The 21833-nt window shown below is 44.3% G+C and overlaps 1 protein-coding gene across 3 annotated transcripts in view; it reads left to right on the top strand.

Annotated features, from left to right (window-relative positions):
* The window catches only part of unc5b (unc-5 netrin receptor B), a 43280-nt gene extending 22598 nt beyond the window's left edge, over positions 1–20682 (top strand). The window contains exons 2-17 of one of the 3 annotated variants that reach the window (XM_088304662.1): positions 7011–7241; positions 7423–7566; positions 7750–7853; positions 8252–8432; positions 8580–8747; positions 9758–9922; positions 11606–11638; positions 14085–14279; positions 14633–15001; positions 15394–15481; positions 15660–15834; positions 15916–16155; positions 16801–16950; positions 17014–17178; positions 17267–17445; positions 17654–20682. In XM_088304662.1, coding sequence (XP_088160788.1) covers positions 7011–7241; positions 7423–7566; positions 7750–7853; positions 8252–8432; positions 8580–8747; positions 9758–9922; positions 11606–11638; positions 14085–14279; positions 14633–15001; positions 15394–15481; positions 15660–15834; positions 15916–16155; positions 16801–16950; positions 17014–17178; positions 17267–17445; positions 17654–17819 — 2753 coding nt within the window. In that variant the 3' untranslated portion in view covers positions 17820–20682. The remainder of the gene's footprint in view (positions 1–7010; positions 7242–7422; positions 7567–7749; positions 7854–8251; positions 8433–8579; positions 8748–9757; positions 9923–11605; positions 11639–14084; positions 14280–14632; positions 15002–15393; positions 15482–15659; positions 15835–15915; positions 16156–16800; positions 16951–17013; positions 17179–17266; positions 17446–17653) is intronic. The other 2 variants (XM_088304663.1, XM_088304664.1) reach the window with 2 other exon arrangements.
* The last annotated feature ends 1151 nt before the right edge of the window (positions 20683–21833 follow it).

The following is a 21833-nucleotide window of genomic DNA, read 5'->3' on the forward strand; positions in this document are numbered from 1 at the left end:
ATATAAACCAGCCAGTACAGTATATAAAATCGATTCTCATCACAGTGGCACTACGAATTGTGGAATCTATTCTTAAGCAATACATCTGTTGTGAACATAGGCCCACATATTTTTTCTTCTTCAATTTCAATGTTTTTTGTCCATACCGATTCAATGTCATGTTAATGATTTCATTTGAGACGGTGTGATTATTAGAGCCTGATTTTCGATTGCCACATGAAGTGACTTTGATTTTTCTACTACAATAAACAGAAATGGTCTTTTTAGCGTTCTCACCCATCTTTAGGCTCACGAGGGCATCACATCAGATGAAAAACGATTTTTCCACAAATAGCAGCTTAAAACCAATAAAGATTCTCAACATTTAGAGGTGTGCTGAAACTAATTTTCCAGACATATTTTGTGAGACACTGAGCAGAAATATAAAATGTTTGTAGCCGTCTACAAATACGCAACCGGGCCCCGTGCAAATTGGTGGGATACGATCTGTCCTCTGGTATGTTTTTCTTCAGGTCACCGTGCACGTTTGTGCTTGAAAGGACGAGCTGACGTCACAACAGCTTGCAACCAACGTCTTTAAACGGGCGTCCGATTGTTTCACGTCTGTACCGTGAGTGTGTGTGTGTGTGTGTGTGTGTGTGAGCACATGCACGGTTGTCATGTCATCAAGTCTGCTATGACCAGCTTTCACCACCGAGCCATGCTGGACTGACAAGCGAAGCGTTTCTGTCACTTTGCATTTCTTTCGTCTGCTTCCTCCACTGCCAATCTGCTTTCAAGCTTCTTTTCATCTCAATCTTTCTTTTCTCTCTCCCTCTCCTTCTTACTCTTACACACCTCAAAGTGTCTGACTATTTACACAACACGCACAACATGAACAATCAATGACAAGCTTCTTGCATGTTGGTCAAACGTGGACCGTTGACACCCTACCGTGTTTGTGTATTCATTCACGTGACGGAGCCACTCAAACGTCGGACGATTTCATTGTTTTGAGGAACTTTCAACAAGTTTCCACTCCTTAGCATCCACTTCAAGTTTATTTGATTTAAACTGTCATCGTTTTTTAAACACTAGCAAACAAAGTTATTAGCTCTCAATATCGTCAAAGACAATACTCACCCGAACGCACACCCGTTCGACTCTGGCAGGCGCTACAGGTGCATCCAATCAAAGACTAATCAACTGAAAAACCCTTTCTTTCCGAGAGCCATCTCCATGCTGAACTCTCTCTCACACACACACACACACACCCCCACAGACACACACACAACCACCCTTACCTTGCAGAACAGCTATATAATTTGTTTTTATTTGTCCAATTTCGTATTGATTTTCCATTTCATTATTTAATTGTTAATTAATTTTATTTATATTTTTAATGAAATGATTGTTGTATTGCACTGGAGAGGGGAGCTCTCTAATCTCGTTGCGCACGGTACAATGACAATAAAGCAATTTCTGATATTCCGACGATGAATTTCCATGAACTTGTTGATCTTTGTTATGGTGGCACAGGCACAAACGAGTCGGAAGAATCAAACAATTTTTAATGTGAGCGGCCGCCCGTGTCAGACGTCTGTTCGCGAAGAGTACAACGTGTCCGAGGCATGTGGCGCCCATGTGGGTGACAGGATCAAAATATCCAAACAAGGCCATCATGTCAAAGCCACGGGGACTCACAGCGTTAGATGTGCGCACTCTTCACGGGACGTCAAATTCTGCTTCCTGCCTCCCGCTGTCTGGGGAACCACAATGAATTGTGTGTTTGTTTACAAGTCAACTCACTATTAAAAGATGACTTGTGTCTGGGGTGGGGGGGGGCACTTTGTCAGATGGGCAAACTGCATGATTCTTCACACTCGATCTGCTTTTGTTGATTTGAGAAGAGCTGCTGGGTAAAAGCTGAACTCAGGTGACTACACGCCAAAATCCGCATTCAGTCATTTTCATCCAAAACGTAAGACTATTTGCATTTGTTCTCTCACACCCCGCCCACCCCCGTGGATTTTTATTTTGACTGATGATGATGAAGTCAGTTGGCTCGTAAATCACTCAATGAAATTGTCCTTTAAGGCAGTCAAGGAGAGACAGTTTTCAGTTCATCCATCCTTGCTGCTTTCGACCTGCCTGGTATTTGTGGAAGTTGTTTCTTTGCAAATCTGATCATTAGTGCGATTTGTTGCCTATATGACACGAGTCAATGTTACATGCTGCTTTCTGATGGCTTTTGTGTCGCCTTTGTTGTCTTTGTTCTCCTCGCCACAAAATAAATCGTAAACGCTGGTCTTCAATGCCATCCCTGAAAGTACGACATGCGCATTTGTATCGACCGGAACGAGACTTTTGGCTTTCTGTTCACACGGCTCGTTGTCCTCAGTGAGTCGCTCGTACTTGACGGCTGTGGGCTAATGTCGCTATTTGTGTGTTTACTGAAGTCGTTTAAATCCAGCGGGCCAGACTGGAGTTGAGGGAGAGAGATGAGAAGCATTTTTTTTTTATGTCAGGCACCCAACTCAAGTGGAGGAAGGAGGAGTGATTTGCTGTTTGTTGTTTGCTTTTTTTCTATCCTGGGAGGACACCTGAAATATATTGCACAGGGGAAAACCTGCGTAGGCTTACATTCTCTTTATTGTAATTTCTCCCCGACCTCAAGCTTTGAAGCTTCAAACCATTTTGAACCGATCGCTTCAATGTTTCATAAAAGTTTCATTTGCCCATCCCTCGACTGCAGTGTCAGCCAAAGTACCTCTGTGAGATCGGGCCTCATCTGGCACGTGCACGTCGCTCTGACTGGCTCTTGAAGAGTAGTTGATTGAAGATAGCATGCAGGTGCGAATGGGTGGCGCCCAGAAAGGTAAAGCCACGCAGGACAGACGTGGTGGAGCACAAAATAAAAGCAGTGAACTAAAACCCCACAAATCGGAATGTGTGTTTCGGCAGCATTCGCAAGTGAGAGCGTGAGAGGCCATTTTGTGGGATAATCAGATATCAACTCCATTCAGGTTCCTCTCGCCCCGTCCTCTCTTCATTCTACTTGTCGCTTAGTGGCTCTTGACCCGACGGGGCCGAGCCTTCTCATCTTCCCAGCGTGTCACTTTGGTGCAGACCTCCAGTCCGGCCTTCTTGTGCGGCCACGTTCCATTACTGTCACGTGGATTACACGGCATTGAGGCTTTCATTGTGCTTGGCGCTCACAGACGTAGTTGAACGAGCCGCATTTTCAAGTGGTCCACGTTTGGTGTGACATTAAAAATGGAAAGTGGATTCAAAACGGCTTGCTTGGTTCTTTTAATGTACATGCAAACTGTGTTTAGGGGTTTGTAGTCTGTAGAATAAATTTCATTCAGGTCACGGCATTCCACAAAGGTTGAATCGAGGCAATTGGACTTTTTATTTCTTGGCTTTGTTGTGTTTTTTTTTTTTTTTAAATTGTTTTTAGAAAATCATCCAAAATTACAACAACATTTATGCTATCATGATTTGAAAAAGTGTCTCAATAATGGACATTAAATAAAAAAAAACAGTTGACATTCTGTACAAACACAGAAAAGGCTTACAAGGAGAATATTTGCACGCATTTTAAGTATTTTACATTTTGTGTGCACTTTGACAAAAACTCATTTGCAATTAGCGAGCCACATTTTTGGGAACATTTTGTAGTATTATTGATCCTGAAGGTTTTTATCAAATCTGTGCTCATTTGCGTTGAGCCATGTTTGTATATTTGTGATGATTATTAACAAAAATAAATGACAAGATTGAAATGCTTCTGCAAACAAGAAAAGTACGAGCGTGACTAAGCATGTCGTGTCTCTGGACATAAATTTGTTGAAAATACTGTCAGGAAGTCAGTACTTTTCAAGTGTTTGTTGTCGACCATTAGAGCAATAAAAGTCTCGTTGTGGCGCACTGCAAGAAGTTGTTGTCTTGAAGTCTCGTCCGAGCTGCACAAATTGCCGGCTGCTGAGTTCTGATGGATGTTTGTACACTGGCCCAAAAACACAGATTCCACTTAAAACCTCCCAGCTCCATTATCCCTGGAAGAGATTGGGCAAGAGAAAGAAGCTGTCTGTTGCTCTCTTACCTCCATCATCTGAAAGTGTTTTAATTAAAGTGCGCTTGGGCCCAGAACACACGCGCACCCCCACACTCACACGCACACACGCACATCAAGTAAGAGGTTTATCCACATTTGCAGGCTCCTTTCTCCTTCTTTTTAAGTGAACCACCATCTCGCTCTATTGGGCTGTTTCTGGTGCCATTCTTGCCCCCCCCCCCCTTACTCTCCCCTCGCCCGCCCTCCCCGTGCCTGAAGAGTGACAGGCTGTGTTTTTTCCAACTGATGTTTGAACACCGAACAATCAATGGTGGGCAAAGAGAGAGTGCGTGGGTGAAGGGGTGGGGAGGAGCAACACAATTGGTTATTGACAGACAATTCAAAGTCTGAAAGGCTCGAGGCGACATTCTCGCAAGAGGACGGAGGGAGAGAGAACAAACAGAGAGAAGGCGTGAGAGAAGCATCATTACAATTGTGCTCCTTGTTCAGATGTGTTCACGTTTTGTTCACGCTCGTGCGCACCTGCGAGTGCACGCTGCACTTACAATCTTGCGGAGAACTTTTAGCAAAGTTATGCACGGGATCACTTGCTGTAACTTGAGGAGTTGATGTCTGACTGATATCTCGGTGAGATCAAGTTGTTTTGAAATGGTTGGAGGACACTTGCTGGTCACGTGATCTGCACTCATTATTCAATACAATACAATTTTGTTGATATAACGCATTTCACATCCGCTGGAGCTGCAACAAAGCGCTTTCCATATGGTGACATATAAATTAGCGCGTAATTAGAACACAAATTAAAACGCACAAACACAATAGATGCCAGAAGAACAGCAGAACAGTGACAGTCTCGTGTTGAGTTGAAAGCTCGAGAATAAAAATGTGTCTTCAAACAGGTTTTAGAAGAGGACAGAAAGGGGGCGGGGCTTGCCTAACATTTAATGGGAGGTCATTCCTTAGGGTAGGACCGGCAACGTCCCCCCTGAAGCTGTATTTGTATTCAATTTTAATTAAAAATGCATATATAATAATATAATATAATTATACAATTCATTTATTTATTTAATTAGAATGTAAAACTAGTATATGTTTATTTTCTTTTTGTATAATGTCACAAAATGCAAACTCTGAAGTATTTCTTTTATAGGAGTGAAAATTGATAGTGGAACTTGATGGAACACACTAATCACTGAACTGCTTTACATTATTTGGGATTTTTTTTTTGTTTGTTTTCTGACATTGAGCCATCCATCATTTCTCGCATGCATCACTTGCCCACTCATTGCTTTAGACATTTTCTCACCTTAAGCTCTACTACAAGGCCAACAGTTGTGTGAAAGGTTTTAAGACCGTTTTTTGTTGAACAAGTTTTGAAGTGGAGGAAGATAATAACTGGTATGTGTGCCGTTTATGGGGCCAATTCATTTTTCAGTAAAAAGGGAGCTGATCTATCTATGGGCTAGTGAACTTAATTACTTGACATCGCCACTAATGGCGTTTTTGTGCACGAAGGCTTAAGTCACGCACTCGAGTATTATCTTTTGGTTTAGGTTGCACTTACAGGTTAGTTAAAACATTTTGTCAAGTATGTGCCATTGTGTAGAAATTATTTGGATAACTTGAGACGCTCTGCAAGGATGTCTGACTAATGGATGACTTTGGGTTTAGAGAAAGTACTTCAACTCATCCTCCACCATTCATTAGAATCCGACGGATCTTGGCTTGAGTGGCTCCCAAAGTTGCACTTCTGCTTGCCATCACTTTCTGTGTTCCGCTTTGCTTTGCTCTAATGTCTGAGCAAAGAGTCTGTCAGGGGGAAAAGTGGGCTAGAGGGTGCTTGGTGGAGAACTGCTCGCGTTCCTAAAATAGATTGCAACTCTCTAAGTAGATTCTCTTGTTCTAAGGTTGTGGAATAAATGATCGTGTTGAGCTTGATACATTTATAACACCAGAAAAATGGACCTGCTCCGAGTGTCCTTGTTAAAAGTCTCCAAATATCCGCCTCCAAACATTTTTTTGTATTTTATCAAACGGGGATGCGAAATTGAGGTTGCCGAGCCGTGGCATTGTGGCATTTTGACGTGTTTGAATGTGAATAGCTTCACGGAATGATGAATTGAACAGATTGATGGAATTTTTTTGCGCACCACTGGGACTATGTAAAATAAAATAAATGAAAACAGTTATCGGCTAAAATGTTGAAGCTTGCACTGTCGTTACTGCTCAGCTGCCGCAGTCTGTCATAAAGTCTCCGATGGGAATACAAAAAGGTAACCCCACCAAGTCAACATTATTCCTCCCTCCTCGTTTTTGGTTTTGCTTTGGCAACAGATCATCCGGGAAACACTCATCAAGTTTGCATTTCCACTGCCGGGTGCTTTGATGGACTGGCGAACGCTGCGTCAGCTACGTAAATCGTTTCATCATACCATCCCACAGAGACAATGGCGACTTCATAAAACAAAGAAATAAAAGTGACACACTGCCAACAGTGCAAAGGTACAAGAAAGGATAAGAACAGATATTTCAGAACATTTCGTTTCAAAATTGCTGCATTCACACCATCAGTGTGATTCTTTTGGACGCGGCTTCTATTATCGACATCCGGACCTGACAATAAAAGGTGCATTGAGTCCATTCCTGAATTCTAAAGACAGAAAAAAAAAAGTTGGAAAAACAACTAAAAGGATGGAAGGTGGTGTCCTTTCTACGAGCAAAACCACTTTGCCAAATGTCAGCGGGGATGCGTGGCGCTGAACATGTCACCCGATAATGTCAGGATCAGAGCTGCCCGTCCAGCGAAGGTCATCCGCTCCAATCTTATTTCGAAACGTCGACTGCTGCGGTTTCTCCGGACGGCTTTTATTGACCACATTCCTGCCGGGTTCAACCACAGAACTTCCATCCATGTCAACGCTGCGAAACTGTTCTGTGTCAATATTTTCAGAAAGCAGCGACTACAGCGACGCCGAGGTTCTCCCGGACTCGTATCCATCAGCACCAGCAGAACCTCTCCCGGAATTTCTGCTCGAACCGGAGGATGCTTTTATTGTGAAGAACCGGCCCGTTCAGCTCGGGTGCCGAGCATCGCCGGCCACGCAGATCTACTTCAAGTGCAACGGCGAGTGGGTCAACCAAAATGACCACGTCACAAGAGAGAGTTTGGACCAGGTCACAGGTGAGCAGCCAACAAAACGACCCAAACGGAACAATGTCACCTCGTATTTTCACGGAGCTAACCGGCATCCTCATTTTATCTTGAGCTCCTTCAAGATTTTATGTGCACGAGAACTGCATTTGGCCTGCAGCCAACTCGTTGTTGACGTGCATCCTCGCTCTGGTTCGTCGTCTCCCCGCAGGCCTCGTGGTGAGGGAGGTTGACATCTCGGTGTCGAGGACCCAAGTTGAGGAGCTGTTCGGGTTGGAGGACTACTGGTGTCAGTGTGTCGCTTGGAGCTCCGCCGGCACCACCAAGAGCAATCGCGCCTACGTCCGCATTGCTTGTCAGTTTTGGGCAACTTCATTTCAATCCTCTTAGTTTTTTTTTCCCATGTCATCTGTCAAGTATACGTGCAAACAAATGAAACCGTACGGTACATGTTCTGCATGTCAGCAATAAGCCGAATGTCTTCCAGTTGTCACAAAGCAACTTTCATTGACTGCAGATGTGTTTTTCTGCCCCGTAGACTTGCGGAAAAACTTTGAGCAGGAGCCGCTGGGGCGAGAGGTGCGACTTGAGCAGGAAGTCCTCTTGCAGTGTCGCCCACCAGAAGGCATGCCCACGGCTGAGGTACAACTTTTCCGATTTTTTTTTCGCAATGACGATTTCTCCTTACTGTTGCGTAAACATTACAGAAAAAAAAAATGTTAATCGCCTTTACCGCAAATTTAAGGTGGTGTAAATATTACACTGGGTGGATGTTAAATAAGTTTGTTGAACAATTGGCCGTCACTTGATGTTACTCGTTTTCATTTCTTTGCGTAACGTTTTGTTCTCCTGAAAGCCTTATTAATTATTTTGGGGATTCGTTTAAAGCTATCCTAGCAAGAGCTCTCTTCATCCCGTTAGAGGTTTTTGATTATTGATTTGGAAGGATGTCCGGAATGTTGAGATTAATTTTTGATCGCTTCTCAAGGACGTTTCGTGCGTGTATGACGATTGAATAATCCGGTTTTGTCTCCTTTAAGGTGGACTGGCTGAAGAACGAAGACGTCATCGACCCTTCGCAGGACTCCAACTTTCTGATCACCATCGATCACAATCTGATCATCAAACAGGCCCGCCTGTCCGACACGGCCAACTATACTTGCTTGGCTCGCAACGTGGTGGCCAAAAGACGCAGCAGCACGGCAACGCTCATTGTTTACGGTAACACAAAATTGCCCTCGTCTTCACTGTCGACTCGCAAAACAAATGTTTGCGTTATTAATGTGCTGTCGATGTTATGATGCGAGTGCGATTGTTAGGTGCACATTTTCCTGACGCCTCCCGTTGTTGTGCGTCTTTGAATGTCAGTGAGCGGCGGGTGGTCCTTATGGACCGAATGGTCCGAGTGTAACACAAAGTGTGGGCGGGGCTGGCAGCGCCGAACTCGGAGTTGCACCAACCCTGCGCCCCTCAATGGAGGAGCCTTCTGTGAAGGCCCGCCCTTCCAGAGAGTGACCTGCACCACGCTGTGTCCAGGTTAGCATCTCATCTCGTCTTTTTTCTGGTCCTTGTAGTCGCATAACTTCTCATGTGACATTTGCGAGCTGAGCCCTGATTGGTCGTTGCTTGAACGCTCAGCAACCGTGATGTCATTTTCAGTCGACACCAAAGTGGCAAAATGGCCGCCGCCTGAGAACGGGTGACTTTTGCTGATTTATTCCAATTGCACCAAGACAATATTGACCAGAATTCCGTTTTTGACGAGCGGGGCCGCATAGAACATATTTTTTTGTCAAGAAAATTGACTTCCCGTTTCATAAACGTGAGTTCACTGACTCATGCCTCCGTCAGCCATAGTAAAGGCGACAAATTGTCGCACAAAAACATGGATCTCGTCCACTATTTTCTTGGGGCTAATGGACGACCCACGCCCTTTTTTTTTGTTTGTTTTAAATGCTTTTATGTATAAATAAATCCACCGCATTGAAAATCTTTTGGGATTTCTCTCCAGTTATTCAAAAGTCTTTTTTAAACCTAAGAAAATAGAAGTGACAAAATATGCACGCATAATATGTTTGGCTCAACATTTAATCCTTCAATTATTTTTCTTTCTTTATTTATTTTTTATTAGCCCGTGTCAAGCTAATATGCCTGCCATGAATTAATTTATTTCTAAATATGATTTGCTTGCTCCTGCCGTGACCACGAGTCTCAGAGTGATCAATCGGAACGTCTTAGTAAAATAAAGAATAAATGAAACATTAAAATCCCGCTTTGGATACATTTTCAATTATCGGCATCATTATTCACGTCACGTAATTGTTCTCGTTGTGTCGTTCACATCAGGACCACCGCCGCGTTAATTCAACGTGACGCACCATCGTGACACTTGTCGCTTTGCCTGCCGGACCATCATGACTCAGAAATGGAAACTATAAAAGGCTAAATGATCCACTTTCACCATTTAATGTTGTCTTTGTTCTCCTTTGCATAATGTCCTCAAGTCATGCTTCATTCATTTTCTTCCATATCTGGCGTCATTCCAGTGGATGGCGGCTGGACCGAATGGGCCAAGTGGTCAGCGTGTGGCACAGAGTGCACCCACTGGAGAAGTCGCGAATGCCAAGCCCCCCCACCCCGGAATGGAGGCAAGCACTGCAGCGGGAGCATGATGGAGAGCAAAAACTGTACTGAGGGTCTCTGTGCGCGCAGTAAGTAACCTGAACGCATGTTGAAGTCATCTTAAATCTTTCACGGGACCAGGAATACGCACTAAAGATGCGCCAAGCTTTCAATTGCTTCGTATCGATTTTCCAAGGCCTCCATCAGGACGACAAATCCCCTTCGATTATATTTGTTGCCCCGGGTGGACATTCAAATGATCATAGAACGTCTTTCAGAAAGCCATTTCTTTGCTCGGTCGGATCATTTTACAGTGCGCAGTGCACGTCCAAGTGACTTTGTACGGAAATGTATTCCTCACGGTGTGAAAAGGAACTTGAAGCCCGCAGAGAGCGATGAAAGGAAAAATAGCAACATCCTCGAGTGATGTTGCAAGAAGGAACATGTTAGTTCGCAACGTGCGAAAGCCGCCGAGACGCGTCTAAAAAGCACAGATGGAGAGTGAGAGACGCTGAGCGAAATAAGCATGACGCATCAGAGTTGAAGAATTAGCGGCGTGTAAAGCATATGAGAATGAGTCAGACTCGCCCTGACACCGAGAGCGCGTCTCGTGATGAGCTGAGCAGTGATTCAGCTGACAGCGCATTCGAGTCCAAGACAAACATCCGCAGCGGCCGCGTACACTTCAGAGACATACACAAAAAGACACAAAAGCAACACGCGCGAACATTCGGACAAACTTCCTTAAATGCGACTGGGGGATCGGACACCTCCCAAGAAAAAGACAAAGCTTCACTTTCACTCTGAGAAATCCACGCGATTGCTGACACAAACCGTCACGCGTGATGAGCGGATGAGGCAAAAAACATTTTGGGATCTAACACAACACGCGTCTCCGGAGGTTGCCCGGAAAAGATGCACTCAAGTTATTGTGACACGGAGGCAAGAGGAGACGCATTCCGCTGAGAATGGATTGCAGATCACTGATTGGCTCGCTTTGATCGCTATAAATGTTCTTTGGCTCTCTTGTGTCTCGTTTGTATTTCCATGGAGGATAAACAAATAAATGTCACTTTTTATGTGGCATCTTCCACTGTTGAATGAACCGGAGTGGAAGCGACGCTGCAAGAATTTAGACTTGTGGTCACTCAATTGGGTACACTTGCGTGGGTTCAAGTCGGTCGGTCAGTCCGTCCGTCAGGCTTGCAGGGTGGCTCTGTTTGTTTTAATGTGCAAAAAAATAAATAAATAAATAAATAAATATATATATATATTTTTTTTTCTTTTTTTGCTGTATATATATATATATATGTATAAACAATTGTTGTTGGTGATTAATTGGTGTACCGCGTGTGTAAATTGGTGTTTTAATATAAAATTGAAAGTGTATAAAATAAAATGGTGATACCACATTTCGCGAGGTGAATAGAAAGTTGTTTGCCGTTTTGACTGCACAATTTCAAGCTTTGCCTTCACACCGAAAATATAAAGCAGTTTCCTGCCATCGTCGATGTTTGTCAATTTTTAACTACAAGGATTCTCCATAAACAGCAAAACAATGACGCTGGCCTTGGAAGAGAGCTATTCGCTCACATTTGCAGCTCTGACTATTTCGTCATTTTAGCTCCTTTAATCTTTTATTTATTTTTTTATCTTCAGTTGAAGGTGGCACTTTACTTTTCTGTGTATTCTGTCACTATTTGATTTGCATCACGTGTCGTCCATCCAGTTTATATTTTTCTGTCTTGTGTTTTTTTCTTCTGTTCAAACAGATAAAAAGGTTTCTATTGAACATGCAAGTCATCGTAAGTTCGCCCAACACCGTAACATCACTTTTTTTTTTTTTTTTTTTGCTTTCATACTTAACGTGTCGTGTCTGGCGTCCGTATGGTCCTAACATCCGCGTCTCACCTTCCTTTCTCACCTTCGCATCACAGCTTGCTGCAATTGAGAATTCATCCAAATGCAAATTATGAAATCAAAAGCAAGTCAGCAGGTTGAAATGACCCGACGTCTTCCGAGCTGTGAGGTGGAAAGACGGCCGAGTTGATTTGTTCAGATAATCTGTGATTTGCTTTCAAGTTCAAGTGATGCTAATTCCTTTCACGCAATGTGACACGGGCTCAGGGGAGTGCAGCCTTCGTAATGCACCTAATTCCCGATTGTTCCTTTTGTCGTAATAAGTGCGGACGGCTGTCGGATTTGGTTCCATCGTGCCGCGCGAGCATGGACGCGAGTCTGCCTCCGCCTTCCCTCTCCTATTTTTCCTTCGCACTGCTCATTTCATGCATCTCCTTCAACTTCTTATTCTTCGTTAGTTGCCTCCGCGGCTTTCTCAACGAATAACAACCACATCTATCTCCTCTCCATATTTTCTCCTCTTCCCTTGTGTTTTGTTTTTGTCCACTTCTGTCTGCCATGCCGCCTACTGCAGTAATGCAACACGATGTGAGAGTATGGCAAAAAATAAATTAAATTAAATCAAATTAAATTAAATATGTATATTTTTATAACAACAATTTGTTCTAACAAACTGTTGCAATTGGCTATTTTAGTTCCAGACCTCATCTTTGCTTACGTAATTAGTTACATCTGTTTGCTACAAAAGTGAACTATAAATTAATCAAACAATAACATGAAGTTTGAAGGGTGGCAGAGTTTCCAGCAAATTGAATCTGAGGGATTTCAGTGTATCTTTTTCATGAATTGTTGTTTCGTTCCTTCCTTGCAAATTGGTTGATAGATTCATACTGGTAACGCCGGCATTTATTCACTCGTTCCTTTCAAACAGAAATCTCCAAAACGGGACTTTGTCGTCTCAGAAGTGCACCGACACGCATATTCAGATCAAAGCGTGGTGACATCAGTGCCGAGGTCTGGGACGGTGAAAATTGATCTCAACGCAAAGAGTTCAAGTTGAAATTGACATTCTTCGGTTGTGTCGATCGTTCACAAATTCATTTCTATCCCCGCGGCTTTAAAATACGATACAATTGGCGACTGTGAGGGGAGCCAAAGAAGAAATCAACAGAGCAATGAATCCCAATTGTTGCTTTTAGTAGTTAGGGTTGAGGAGGCTGCGTTGAGCCGTCTAATCCCAACCAGCAATCAGCCAGCAGGGGAGGAAGGAGACGCAGCCCAGTGGGGAGGAGGTGAACAGAAGGCCAACATCTTGGTCCCGGTTGCTTTTATGTCTTCCACTGTTTGCCGTTGTTGCTTGACTGCGTGATCCTCTTAAACACAAAGCCAACAAAATACTGGAAACATCCCAGCAGGAGTACTTGTGCTGATCCATGAATTCACATCAGGTGTGTGGCCTAAAAGTGCTCGGTACGGGTCACACGATTGCTCCGCCTCCTCCTCCCTAACTCCACTCTGTGAAGTGATCCGAGCTTCAATGTTATTCCAAAGAAAGGGGAAAATCCTTTGTCCTCATTTGAAATTCCTAAAGTTAAAGCAAAGCTATACTTGGCTCCACCTCAATTAGGGATCGTTTTACTTTTAGTGCTCATCCAGGTTCTTAGCAAAGTAATCAAAGTCGAATCAGGACGTCTCATATTTACAAAGCAGTTCGCTTTCTCTGGTAATTAAAAGAAGAATTAAGTCGGTGAGGCTTTCACAAAAGCACCTTTCGGCTCAAACTTTTAATCTTTAATCAAACTATGGTCAAAAGTCAACACAGATTCAAACTTTGGTGTGACGACGAAAATGCTTCAACAACCGACACAAATCCGCCGTGTATTTTTATGTCCCTTAATACGGTAACCATGACGACGCAACCGAACTTCAGCGCAACTAGAACATGCGTGAAGGAGCAACACAAAAACAGGGGGGTGTTTTGTGGAAAATTTAGACCAACGCCAAACCACATTTTCATCAAACTTTATTCGCAGTGTCCAACATAAGTGGATGAACGTATAGAACGCACGAGAATGCTTTAGAAAGAAGCGCTCACCGCGTATTGTGCAGAACGGGCTTTGTACGTGGTCTTTATTTATTTTTACTCATTTTGCTAAGTTATGGTTTAAATATTAGCCTCTGCCATTCAATTAGCATCTTGACATGCGTCAAGAGTCCATCCTAGATTGTTGTAATGGAGAGAAGACGGTCACTTTTCAAAATAATCTAAATATAAAAAGTCAAACCAATGATCTCCATTACTGTTGACATGACTAAACTTTGTTAAGCTCTTTCCCCTTTAGTGTTGTTTACTGGCGCAATTTTTTGGTGCTCAAACTTTTCTTCTGTCAGCGTTGGTGCCAGAGATGGGCGTGGCGGTTTATGCGGGTCTGGTCGGGGCGCTGCTGCTGTGCGTGATCCTCGTGCTGTGCGTGGGCGTGCTGGCGTACCGCCGCCGATGCAGCCACCTCCACGGAGACATCACCGACTCGTCTTCTGCCCTCACGGCTGCCTTTCACCCAGGCAACTACAAACCTCCCAGACACGGTGAGTTGACGCACACAAACATACACACGCCGTGTTTTATTTTTGTTCCTTTTACTCCCTCTCACAACAGCATGTCTTTCCATTTTATTCCACTTTCAGCGGTGCTTTCTATTTTTATCCGGACTTCTTTTTTTTATACCACCACACCATTATCTGCTCTCATGTGGTCTTTACCACATGACATTTTTTCGAGTTCAAAGCATTTGTCACGGTATCTCCTCTCTTGTTCTGGCCATCAAATATTAATTAGCAACATTAATCCATTTCACTTTTTGCACTCTCAGCTGGGGCCGCTTCATTTCTCCAGATAAGAGAAGAACCTCTCTCTACGTCTTCTGTGTATGTCTCCGCAGATAATCTCCACTCCCTGCATCCGTCCGCTCCTCCCGACCTGACGGCCACGGCAGGAGCGTTCCGCGGGCCGCTCTACTCCTTGCAGCGGGGTGTTCACGAAAGCCACCACAAAATCCCCATGACCACGTCTCCCCTGTTGGACCCGCTGCCCAGTCTCAAAATCAAGGTTTATAACTCGTCCACGCTGTCGTCGCTGGAGATCCCCGCTGACATGTGCTCAGCGGACGGCGAGATCCTCAGCCTGAAGTCGGTGGGCAGCGGCGGGAGGGAGCGACAGTTCCACAGCCACACGCTCTCCAGAGAGCCCGGGCTGAGCACCAGTGCCACCCTGGGCCACCTCGGGGGACGCCTCACCATCCCGAACACAGGTAATCACAATCCTCAGACCACATGGTCACAATTTTAATGAGAAGGCAAAAGAGATATTATTTTTACGGTGGTGTCAAATTACTTTGTCGTGCGGCGACATTTGAGGACCCAATTTAACTCCGTGAGGAGCACTCAAATAAAACGCCACCTCGTGTGATGCAGCGCACATCGACACCACTGCAAACATGGTCCACATATAAGCAAATTCATTTTATTGTCGACTGAAAACCTTGTCAAGAGTGACTTTGTGAAGACAATTGTGTCTTGAAGAAGGTTGTCATGAGATGATGCCGTCAAATTGAACATTGTGTCCCTTCCTATAAAAATAGTTCAAACATTTATTCATGTGAACAAGTCTGTCCCAGATTTCACAAGACACCTTCTCCGATAGGTGTGAGTCTGCTGGTCCCGCCCGGCACCATCCCCCAGGGGAAGTTCTACGAGATGTACCTCATTATCAGCAAATGGGACAAAACCACGTAAGTGTTCGTGACCTCGTCTTCATTCGCAATCCTCCTCGATCTCGCTTGAGCTGGAAATGTTCCGACTCATGTTGTTCTGAGCGCCTCGGCTTGGACCGAAGCGCTCTCGGGCTCTTTGAAGCGGAGTGCGATGTTTTGGCAGCTCTCGATACGACCCGTTGTGCGGCGTTCGCAGGTTGCCATCTGAGGGCGGTCAGACTGTGTTGAGCCCCGCAGTGAGCTGCGGCCCGTCCGCCTTGCTGCTCAATCGCCCCGTCGTCCTCACGTTGCCGCATTGCGCCCAGCTCGACACGCCGACACCTGACTGGACACTCACGCTGAAGACGCAGACCCACCAGGGCGCATGGGAGGTGAGACTGCTTCGTGTATAAATGGAAAAAAAAAAAGACGCTCTCGATTGACACCCACTTTCCTTCTTTGTCCCCGTCCAGGAGGTGCTGACAGTGGGAGAGGAAAGTTTGTCCTCTCCATGCTATCTGCAGTTGGAGGAGGAGTGTTGTCATGTTCTCATGGAGCAGCTGGGCACGTACGGCCTGGTGGGTCAGTCGTGCCCCCCGCAGCCGGCCTGCAAGCGCCTGCAGTTGGCTCTGTTTGCACCCCGAGCGCCCTGCCTCTCTCTGGACTACAGCCTTCGCATTTACTGCATCCACGACACCCCTCACGCGCTCAAGGTGGGTGATGGGGGCTCTTTTCTATTTTCCATTTTCTTCCTTTCCTGATTTCTTTTTTCATTCTCTTTGTTTTTACCTCACTTTATGGTATCCGTATCCAATAATGTATATCCTCAAGTCGTGGCCTCAGCTCTCATGGACACCGTGGGCCCCATTTTTTTTTCCCGGTATTTTTGCAGATGCATGCCATTAGAAATAGGCGTTTGCGCCGTTGCGGCTGACTTGCTTCCCGGCCAATGGAAATGCCTCATGTTCATTCCCTTGAAATGCGTTGCAGGAGAGGCACACGGTCTACATCGCTAGAGTGTGTGCAGTAAATTGGTACTTTTATGAAAAACGACAAGTGGATGATGTCAAGTTTGCCAGGGCACCTTCCACTCTGATGGTGTCCAGTGCACACTCCAAAAATGGCTGGTGTCAATAGGTAGCAGTAATTGCCTTGACATGGATAATGGATGGATGGAGAAGTAGATACCGTCGCAACAAAAGATGAGCAAAATTTTCAAAACAACTCTCACTATCGCCAGCGCACGTCTACATCATTGTTCATTTCAACCACAGTCATCAACATATTTTGAGATGAATGTCTCTCCTTAGACGTGAAGTTGGATTTAATGTTGAAATCCACACATTGCCTCCATCCAGGAGGTGCTGGATCTGGAGCGGAGTCTCGGTGGGGTCTTACTGGAGGATCCCAAGCCGTTGCTGTTTAAAGACAGCTACCACAACTTGCGTCTGTCCATCCACGACATCCCTCACAGTCACTGGAGAAGCAAACTGCTGGCCAAGTACCAGGTGAGTTCACTTAAGCGCCCATCCGAACACCCCCAAAAAGCCAAGATTTCTTATTTCTACAAGGAGATCCCCTTCTATCACATTTGGAGTGGCAGTCAGAGACCTCTGCATTGCACCTTCAATCTGGAGAGAAGCAGCCTGGCCGTGTCACTGCTCTCTTGTAAAATCTGCGTGCGACAAGTGGAAGGGGAGGGACAAATCTTCCAGCTGCACACCGACATCCAGGAGGTAATGTCGGCCAGATGCTCTCCATGAGCTCCTCCCTGCGAGATGCTCTCAAGCCTTTTGTGCTTTTTTTTTGCTCTTCCCGACGCAGACTCTCCCGCCTCACTCGCCGCTCCCCGCAGCAGGTCCTTGTCTGCCCTCTTCTCAAGTAGGACCGTATGCCTTCCGCCTGCCTTGCTCCATCCGCCAGAAGATCTGCGCCAGTTTGGACGCGCCCAGTGCCCGAGGGTGCGACTGGAGACTACTGGCACGCAGTTTAGGCTTTGACAGGTCAGCACCCCTCTGCTCAAGTGGAGGGTTTCCAACCATTTGAATGAGATTAGGAAAAAAAAATCTCACAGCGCTCCAGCCTGTCCCTTCACATCCTGTAATTAATATCCAATTCCGTAGTCATTTGGAATAATGGACATTGAAAAAGTCTGAATTGAATTGTCCGTGATGGCGTTTCCACTGACTCGTCATCTAATTGCACCCTCAGGTACTTGAACTACTTTGCAACAAAGCCAAGCCCCACAGGAGTTCTCCTGGACTTATGGGAAGCTTGTCACCAAGGCGACGCAGACCTGGTCTCTCTGGCGACGGCGCTGGAAGAGATGGGCAAGAGTGAGGTGCTCGTCGTCATGACGACAGATGGGGATTGCTGATCGGCGGAGGAACAAGAACATAAATGCGGCTCATCGTAAACACGCCTATGAATATGTCCACTGCGACAAAGATGGTCAAGCATTGGCGTTCCTCGATTACCTCTTCATCAACACCTTTCCATCATCACTCCGCCTGAATCCTCCAAAGCGATGTCGAGATTTCAAACCGGTTTTAAGATGTTTTCTGATTTAAAAAAAAAAAAAAAAGTCTGAAAATGACCACGTTCATGTACTGTATATAAATAGCGCTGCTTTCAGGGTAGAAAAGAAAAAAAAAGGAACATGTTCAGCCCCCTGAAGTATGAACAATATTCCAAAAGCAGACGTGGGATTAGCCGTGTTTGAGTAGCAGCATGGAAGTGCATGATTGAACACCATCACACCTTGGGCCAGTCGCCTGATTGTTTTGTCACCAATGCAAATCTCCGTTGTCGTGCGAACGGGCGAACGGGCACCTCGGGCTGCAGACGCACGCCCGACATAAAGCGGTCATTAATCGGCTCTTGTTCAAGACTGGCTCGCTTTCCTCGCTTATTGGTGGCGGACGAAAGGAAGCGTCGGCTTTTCAGCGTCTGGCTTTGGGCTCTTCTTATCTCGTGGCGTAGAACGAGTGACTGTTTCTATTGTACTCACAAAATGCCTCAAAGCCTTGGCGTGCACGCTCCATCATCGCAAGTGGCGAGGCGTGCTTGCGTGTAATCTCTCCTCCCACTTTGCCGCACTCCCATCCACCGAGAATAAATTGCAAGAGTTTTCTGGTCATCCTTTAAAAGATTTCCTTTGGGGGACGCTCAAGTTATCATCCATATTTGGGATTGTTTATCATTGCTCTTTTCTTTTCCCTTTTGTTTCTCTGTGTATTAATTCGACGACACGAGAGCCGGCCGTGTCGTGGATTTAAGCGCTCAGCAGGCCACTCCGTCCGTCTTTGAGAGCAACACCGTCTTCTACTTTTAATGTGTTTGCATTCTAGTGTGACACAAAGGAGCCTTCAAAGTAGAACACAATCAGTTGCAAGACGCTGATGAAGCTCCAATTTGAGTTGAAAACTGATTTTCCTTTTGGAAATAATGAAATCTACTTTGGTCAAGTCCAGAGTCAAAGCGTCACCGTTAAAAAAAGTTTGAGTGACTTGCGGTGAGACTTATTGAAGTCTTGTACGTCTGTCCGAGTTGAACGAGGTTGGTTGTTTTTGAGAATTTATTTGCACGATACGACAAAATCTATATAATAACATAACCATAATCAAATGAAAAGAAGAGCAAAAAATGACACCCTAGTTCCTGTTCTCACTCCCGCCCTGTCAAAAAAATGAGATATTTCAAATCATATCAGCTAAGGAAACCAAAGTAAGACTTTTCCCACACGCAGATTCCCAAATAAAAGCACAGTAGGTAATTGGCTTTTCCCGGCGGATGTTTACTGTAAAACTGAAATGATCCGATTCCGAAATGTTCAACAAAAACATACGTTTAAAAAACTGACAGAGCAGCAACACATACAAACCGGGCATAAAACAATTTTTGTTCTCTGCTCTGTGGTACAAGACCGTAATGAAACTTCCTTTTCTCCATTTTTTCGTCTTAATGACGCTGCATCTCTTTCAGCCCTCGTGAATGTGCCGTTTCTTGGCAAACGTCTCTGGTCACTTTAATGCTATTCATTAGCCTTCATGCCTTCAGCGACACGCTATTTGGGTTAGCATCTTGCTACATAAGCAAAGCAGTCTTTAGATGCTCACTGAGCTGACTGCATTTTTTTAACTTGAATGTGGGTTGAAATTTAAGGCGTTCCACTTTGGAGGTTCCACTGTCACGTCAAAAGAAGTGCTTAAATGTGCTAGCCGTTGGAGTTTCCAGATAAACGTGTCAGAATGGATTCGTTACGCAGACAAGCGAGTATGACTTTTACCTCAACACTTGCTCTTTGTTTAAGTGTTTTCGATGCAGCTCCTTATATCCTCCTTCCCCGTATTTCCTAAGTTGCTTGTTTTCTGGCAAGGACGCTCAAGCTATTTTCATTGTCAGTGTTAACTACCGTCCATGTTTTCAGCAATCGTTGGTGGGAATCACTGATGATGTCGGTTCTATCTGGAATTCTTACAATCTTTGCAAAAAAAAAAGTGTTTCTATCTTTGAAATCTCAAAACCAAAACACCGGAAGTATCCCTCTTGCGGCAGTGAGTCATGTCACTGCTTGAATGACTCAGTGTGTGTGTGCCGTTTTATTTGTGTACTGCACAAACCTTCACGCCGCACCATTTCTTTTTATGTATACATTTATTTGTGCGAACATTTCAGCTGGTCTACCCATTGTTGAAATGCTAGATTGTGTGCGTGTGTGTGTGTGAGGGTGTGTGTGTGTGCGCAGTGGCTAGGCGTGGTGCACATTTCTAAGTGCTATGCAAGCGCAAAAAGAAAAGAAAAGCATCTTGACTTCTTTTGCCTCCTGAAAGAATAAGTCTATTTTTTCAAACAAGAGCATAACACAAGACAGGGTTTTTGATTTTGTATCAAACAAAAAAGCGGCACAGGAATGCTTAACTTTTTTTTTTTCTTCACTGAGGTGCAACTTTCTGGATTGGATAATTGGACAAAGTTATGGACGCTATTTAGTGGCTTTCTTGTTGCAGAGACTGGCTCATGTTGACCAGTTTTTATTCTCTCAGATCTTTTTGGATTGTTCAGTGTCGCTCTGATACACGTTGCTGCAAATGGACTCAACTTCTCTTTGTTCTTGTTCAAGAAGACTTTCTTTAAAAAAAAAAAAGGACTAAATAAAAAAGGAATTTTTACATAAACATGCTTAAGAAATGTATTTCAGTGACATTTTATCTATGTAAAGTACGATTGTAAATAAACATCTAGCCTTCTTACTTGTAACTAAATATAATTTTTATGCAATAAATTATATTTCTTAGTTTAAAAGCAGCCTCTGTGTGGTTTCTTGTTCTTTTACATCACAGGTAAGAGGGGTTTTTAATTGAAGAAACAAAAGGCAAATAAGGAACTTAAAAACAACAAAAATATCAAAAAGTGCAAAGCAACGGGGGACCAACAAAAAACAATGACTTGACTTGGTGAGACAGGCAGGGAAGAAAAAACAAAAAAAAAACACAGTGGACACCGACAGAGCCAACTGACAAGGTCGATGAATCGACAAGAACTGAAAGAAACCAGGGAACTAAATACAAACAAATTGACGAGACAATGAGGAGCACCTGGGCAAGACACAAAGGGTTGGAAGGAGCTGATTGGTTAACACTGAGGCTTGGGTCGACCAACACAGGTGGACCCAATGAACATGACGAAACACACCAAACACAAGAAAAAAACATCCACCTAAACCTACTAAAAGCAAAAAGCACAAATACAGATCATGACAATCTCGAGATTATTCTTAAATGTCTCGAGTGGCATCTCTCAAATAAAAAATCAATTAAAAAATGATCCCGCTTTGCCACAAACGTGACAATGAGGAGACTAAAAAAGGCAACAAATTATTTCTGCCTTTGACTCCGCTGCATTATTGATAGGAACCAAGAATTAAATGAAACATTGTGTAAATGTGCGACATTTACACACTACATTCCCATTCGTACTCAAAGTTACAGTTCTCTGTCCGCCAACCAGTCAACAGATACCAGCAAGTATGGCATCGCTGTTTCTCAAATGTTCTAGAACGGAAAGTCTCCTCTTAGACGCTTCTTTTAAATAAAGTGTCCTGGCCACTCTTGGCTCAACAGCGAGGATCTTTGTCACTGGTTATGTCACTTATGTTATCGTTCGACTTTCTTTATGTGATCATATATTATGTCCTGCAAAAGTCTTTTATCTCAGCATTGTGGGAAAAAAAGTCTCAGGCAGTATTGGGCTGTGGAGACACACGGTTCTCTTTGCACTCTTACTGCGTCTTTATTCTTTATGTTTTTTAGTGATTAAGGCAGTCTTTTAAGGCATGAACGGACGCCAGTGGATTACTAACAACCTGGATGAAATCCAGTAGATGCGCGTA

Source organism: Idiotropiscis lumnitzeri, chromosome 9, assembly GCF_059441095.1.
Source record: "Idiotropiscis lumnitzeri isolate Australia: NSW breed Sydney's pygmy pipehorse chromosome 9, RoL_Ilum_1.0, whole genome shotgun sequence".
NCBI classification, from domain to species: Eukaryota; Metazoa; Chordata; class Actinopteri; order Syngnathiformes; family Syngnathidae; genus Idiotropiscis; species Idiotropiscis lumnitzeri.